This window comes from Condylura cristata, unplaced genomic scaffold, assembly GCF_000260355.1.
Source record: "Condylura cristata isolate star-nosed mole 26May11 unplaced genomic scaffold, ConCri1.0 scaffold00020, whole genome shotgun sequence".
Classification (NCBI taxonomy): Eukaryota; Metazoa; Chordata; class Mammalia; order Eulipotyphla; family Talpidae; genus Condylura; species Condylura cristata.
The window spans coordinates 25,533,617-25,538,938 of NW_004567121.1; the positions used below are offsets into that span (position 1 = coordinate 25,533,617).

Genomic DNA, 5,322 nt, shown 5'->3' on the forward strand with positions numbered 1-5,322 from the left:
GTCACCTCCTGCCCCATCACCTCCTGCCCAGCTCAGAGCCCCCATCACCTCCTGCCCTCCCCGGGAGCAATGTCCCTCTCCTGACCTGCGCTGTGTATGTGCAGTCTGGATGGCATCACTTAACAACAGCCATTCAGAGCCTTTGCCCACACCACAGCCACTATAAAAGGTATCAGATTATGTCATTGTTTAGTCCAAAGTGCTACAAAGCAAACTGCTTCTTGCCCATTTATCAGGAAATGTTTCTAGTATTCGCTGCTGGTCCCTCTGAGTGCCTCTGCAGAGGCAGGGGCTCAAGGCGGTGGCCTTGTCCCCTGGAAAGCTGTGTTTTGTGGCCTCCTTTTCCGTTAAGTGAATGAAAAGTCATTTTCGTCCAAGGTCAGGCAGACATCTGGAATGTCTTGGGACGGTGCTTCTTATACTCTCTGGCCCAGGATACACAGGATTCTGTGACAGCAATTTCCAGCACATTCCCATGGGCTCCCGGGGCCCGGGTCACACCAGGCCTATGTGCAGGCCCAGAGGAGAAAGTAACAAAACAGCGGCAGCCATTTATTCAGCTCCTGGATATGGAAGACCCCTGAGAATACGCCACACCTCCACCACACCTCACATTGCTTCACTCCTATTCCACACTCACAGCGTCGCCTCCACCCAGTCTGGGCCCAGGGCTCACACCACAGATGCACCCAGCTGCATGTAGGGCTGGGCCAGGGATTTCCGGAGGGAAGAAATGGGACATTAGCTGCAAAGAATGAGAGTCCAGAAGGAGACTTTCCCAAGGATGAGCTGGGATTTCAGAGTCCGCCTTCACCCCCTCCAGGTCCCTGTCCCAAGATACTTCAGATGACAGCTTCTCATTGGCCCCCACTCTCTAGAGAATGAAGTGCACCCCACAGGCTATGTCCAGAACCCCTGGGCATCCGCTGACTGTTGGCTGAATCCTCTCTCCACAACCCCATTTACACACCCCCACCCTGCCTATCTCACCATTAGGACCTTTGTCACCCATCAGAGTCCAAGGGACCCTCCAGGACTGGCTGTCTCCTAAGATGGGCTTTTTCCCAAATGCCCTACTCACCTCCTCTCTGGGCTCATGCTGCTTTCTCCCCATTATCGGTGTTTAAAAATCTCCCTAACCTTAAAAAAAAAATCTCCCTAACCTGTAAGACCCAGCTAAATAGACTTCCTCTAGAGAGTCCTCCCTGATTGCAGCCCGCAGCAAGAGCAAGTCCTGCTCCCCCTCCTCCCACTATTTCCTATGCATTTTCTCTCCAAGCTGGCCTGCGGGCCTTCTCTGTCTGCTCAGAGCGACAGGGATCGGGCTATCCTTTCTGTCTCCTCACCTCAACCGTAAGCTGAGTGGGTGGGCACCAGACCTGTCTTTAGCATAGGGAACAGACCTGGGCACAACCTGAGGGGCTTTCTTGTTTCTGCAGACAAACCAGTTAATCCAGAAGGTCTGCGTTGGCGAGAACAACGTGATAGAAGAAGAAATCCGAGTGAACAGAAGTGTGCACGAGTGGGCAGGAGGGGGCGGAGGAGGGGGCGGAGCCACCTACGTGTTTAAGGTGAGGTGGCCTGCAGCTCCCCTGGCTTCCACGCACCCGGCGTGGGGGGCCCCACCCCACCTGGGAGCAACACACCCCCGCGGCTCTTAACCCCACTTAAAGATGAGGAAACCCAGGAGGCCGGGAGAGAGAGGATGACTGGCCCAAGGAGGGCCCGCTCCTCTTGCCAATGGGTCAGCCCACTTTCACACGACGACGCAGACGCCTGTCACCCCTGCCTCAGAGCTCCCAAGACCCGCTCTGTGCCCAGCTATTCAGGCACCATGGCAGTCAGACTAGAAACCAAAGCGAAGGCTCCCAGCGAGGGCCTCCCGCATAGTCAGCGAGGCTGAGGGCTCCCTCCTGAAGTTGTGGGAGCAGAGAGCCCCGGAGAGTGGAGAGGAAGAAGAGAGCAGGACCGGTATCTGAGCAGCCTTGGCAGCCTGTGAGGCCGAGCCGCCTGCTAGTGGTTTTGCTTCTCTGGTTGGGGCGCTTGGGTTTGGGGGAGCCGGTGGTGGCATAGTGGTTTTGCTTCTCTGGTTGGGGCGCTTGGGTTTGGGGGAGCCGGTGGTGGCGTAGCACAGGGTCGGGGCGCGGGCTCTCCAGGGGGAGCCTGCGGCTGTCCGCATCTCTGAGCATCTCTGAACGTCTCCCGGCAGATGAAGGATGGCGTGCCGGTGCCCCTCATCATTGCGGCCGGCGGGGGCGGCCGGGCCTATGGGGCCAAGAAAGACGCGTTCCGCCCAGAGAAGCTGGAGAATGACTCCTCTGTTCCAGGGCTGAACGGCAATTCCGGAGCCGCAGGTAACTCAGTGCCGTCCCTTCCCCCCAGAACATTCTCCCGGGGCTGTGTGAGCCTCGGCTCCGCCCTCGTCTGCTTGCCAGGGGTCTCAGTCTCCGGCCTCGAGGTGCCCGCGCCTAGATATCGGCCCCTTGCAGGGAGGAAGGGAAGGGCAGGCAGCACCCTGGGGCCCGGAGGCCACCTCACCCACCCGGAGTCACTGAGTCCAGGAGGGGGGCAGCCGCCGTCACGTGGCCATCACCCCCTGCCGCCCAGGTTTTGCCCAAATGTAGTTGGAGGTGAGCAGATGGAGGCGAGCTGGGCAGAGCCAGCCTGGGCTTCACGCCTCTCCTCACTCGGAAACCTTGCTTGGCTCCCCACAGCTGGGCTCTCAGTTGTGGTCAGCGGGCGCCAGCCACGCAGAGATGGGGACAGACGTGGAAGTGTGTGTGTGCTCTGCCCCCCAAAGTTGGCGTCTCTAAGAGACAGTGCCATTCATTTTTGTATTTTTTTTTTTGTCTTCACAATCAGACAATCAGATGGAGAGGGTTAAAGGCAAATTTAAGATTCTGGAGGTTAGTGACACTTAAGGTCTCTGTAATCCATGGAGGGGAGCTTGAGAGAGGAGGAGGAGAAACTCCGTGGGGTCCAGGGTGAGTGAGGAATTGCCTCCGGCAATATTCACTCGGCAGAGCCCTGAGCACATCCCAGAACTCCCGGACTTACTGCGCTTTTCCAAACAACCAGTTGGGGTGGGGGGGTGTCAATGCCTCGTGTTACAGGGCAGTGAGAGGAACACCCCAGGACCCCCAAACTTGCCCGCTCTAAATAGGTTCTGCTGTCTTCCCATCAAGACGAAACATAGAAGACCTTTAATGGAAAGGAGCTTTAATACAATCAGTGTGCAACCCAGATCAAGGTCTTCTCCATCTCTCCCCGCAGGTGGTGGAGGTGGCTGGAATGATAACACTTCCTTGCTCTGGTCTGGAAAGTCTTTGCTGGAGGGTGCCACCGGAGGACATTCCTGCCCCCAGGCCATGAAGAAGTGGGGGTGGGAGACAAGAGGGGGTTTCGGAGGGGGTGGAGGGGGGTGCTCCTCCGGTGGAGGAGGCGGAGGATATATAGGTAAAGATGATTCGTGTTCAAGGTGTCACCCCTCCCCTCTTAGTCCTAGGCACCTCCCCTCCCCGTCCTGTCCCTGGTCCCTGCCTGCTCTCCCCCCGCCCACCCCAAGTGTGGACTGTGATGCCCCCCCCATGCACGCCCTCCTCTCTCCCAGCCCGGCTGGCCGGAGGCAGGGTGTTGGCTTTCGAGCCAGCATCCTTCCTCAAGGCTTCAGCAGCAAAAGCATCAAGATCCCATGTGATTCTTGATCTCCCCCAAAGCCCATGATAAAGGTGCTTTGATGTCACCTGGAGACTGTGCTCTGAGCCACCCCCAAGGGCACGCGAGCATGAGACCCTTGCGGCAGCCTCCTCCCTCTGGAAGGCCTGGCTTGTGTCCTCACCCTGCCGGCTCCTAAGGGCCTGGTTTGTGGCTTGGGGCCTCACAGACTCCTCCCCTGCCCACCCCAGCCCACCAGCTTTCAGAATGGCACCACTCTGTGCTGATGGGCATCACTCCTGAGGGCAGCTGTGGGCAGCCCGAGCCCAGCCCATCCAGAGCAGCCAGCCACGGGCCCCAGCTCTCTGTGGGCTTCACAGCTGAGCCAAAGAGCCTTGCAAAGCTGAGAGGCTGGGAGATGGTGGCACCACCGTCCCGCAGATTAGGACACAATGCATGCATGCACTGTGATGTTGTCTGTTTCGCTTTCTGCCGTGTGTGAGATGCTGTGTTAACCAATGCGCTTCTTCTCCAAGCCCTGGGCGGTGGGAGGAGGCCAAGGGGGAACCCAAAGATAACCCAGCCCCAGCTGAAAGGAGGGACAGGCGCCTCAGGGCACAGGGGCCCAATCCCCTCGTGCCCCAATCCTGACCCAGCAGCACGGGGGGTTCAGTGCTACTTCTCTGGCCAGTCCTAATAGAAGTGCCAAGGGCCAACCAGCCTGGCAGACTAGACTTCATGAGCTGCTTCCTAGCAGGGCCCCTTGGTGTGGTGGAGATACCGGTGGGAGCTGGCTTGGACCTGGAGGGACAGCGGTCCACCCTCTGGCATCTACTGAGCCCAGCTCTAAGGGCAGCCCTGTGCCCTCAGCCTCCCTTCCCTCCCGTGGCCCTGCCCCCAGGCCCTCACTGCCCGCTGCATGCCCCGCGGATGCGCGTGTTGAGACTTGGGCACCCACCTCTCTGCGTTCAACTCTTCTTTGCTTTGCCACAGGCGGCAATGCAGCCTCAAGCAATGATCCCGAGATGGACGGGGAGGATGGGGTTTCCTTCATCAGCCCTCTAGGCATCCTGTACACCCCAGCTTTAAAAGGTACCCCCCTCTGCCGGGTGGCAGAACCATCTTAGGCCAGTTCTTTCACCCAGCTGAGCCTCGGGGCAACTGACGGGAGGCCAGGACACCAGCCACGATTGCGGGTCCCTCAGGCATGTCCTGTGGTTCATCTCACCCAGTTTTCTGCAAGTCAGGATGTGTGCTTGATATGGACACAGAACAGGATATTGACCAGCCTAAGGGTCATGTGTGGAACCCCCACCTCCTCCAAAAGTGCACCCACACAGCCCCACACGGTCTTGCCCAGCGCCACTCGCCAGACACTCCCGACACAGCGGTACAGTGGGACCTAGGAACAGGGACCAGACCCCTCTGACAGCCGGAGATAACGCGCAGAGGCTGGGGACGGGGTGCAGGGCTGAAGGCGCAGCCCGAGGCTGACCCTCCCTCCTTGTCACCAGTGATGGAGGGCCACGGGGAAGTGAATATTAAGCATTATCTAAACTGCAGCCGCTGTGAGGTAGATGAATGCCACCTGGACCCCGAGAGCCACAAGGTCATCTGCTTCTGTGACCACGGGACAGTGCTGGCAGAGGACGGCGTCTCCTGCATTGG

General features: G+C 58.7%; 1 protein-coding gene across 1 annotated transcript in view; it reads left to right on the forward strand.

The window, feature by feature from the left end:
• ALK (anaplastic lymphoma receptor tyrosine kinase) overlaps positions 1 to 5,322 on the forward strand; it is a 564,885-nt gene that overhangs the window by 536,360 nt on the left and 23,203 nt on the right. Inside the window, exons 14-18 of the mRNA XM_004686326.1 lie at positions 1,440 to 1,571; positions 2,210 to 2,354; positions 3,274 to 3,456; positions 4,648 to 4,746; positions 5,169 to 5,319. Coding sequence (XP_004686383.1) covers positions 1,440 to 1,571; positions 2,210 to 2,354; positions 3,274 to 3,456; positions 4,648 to 4,746; positions 5,169 to 5,319 — 710 coding nt within the window. The remainder of the gene's footprint in view (positions 1 to 1,439; positions 1,572 to 2,209; positions 2,355 to 3,273; positions 3,457 to 4,647; positions 4,747 to 5,168; positions 5,320 to 5,322) is intronic.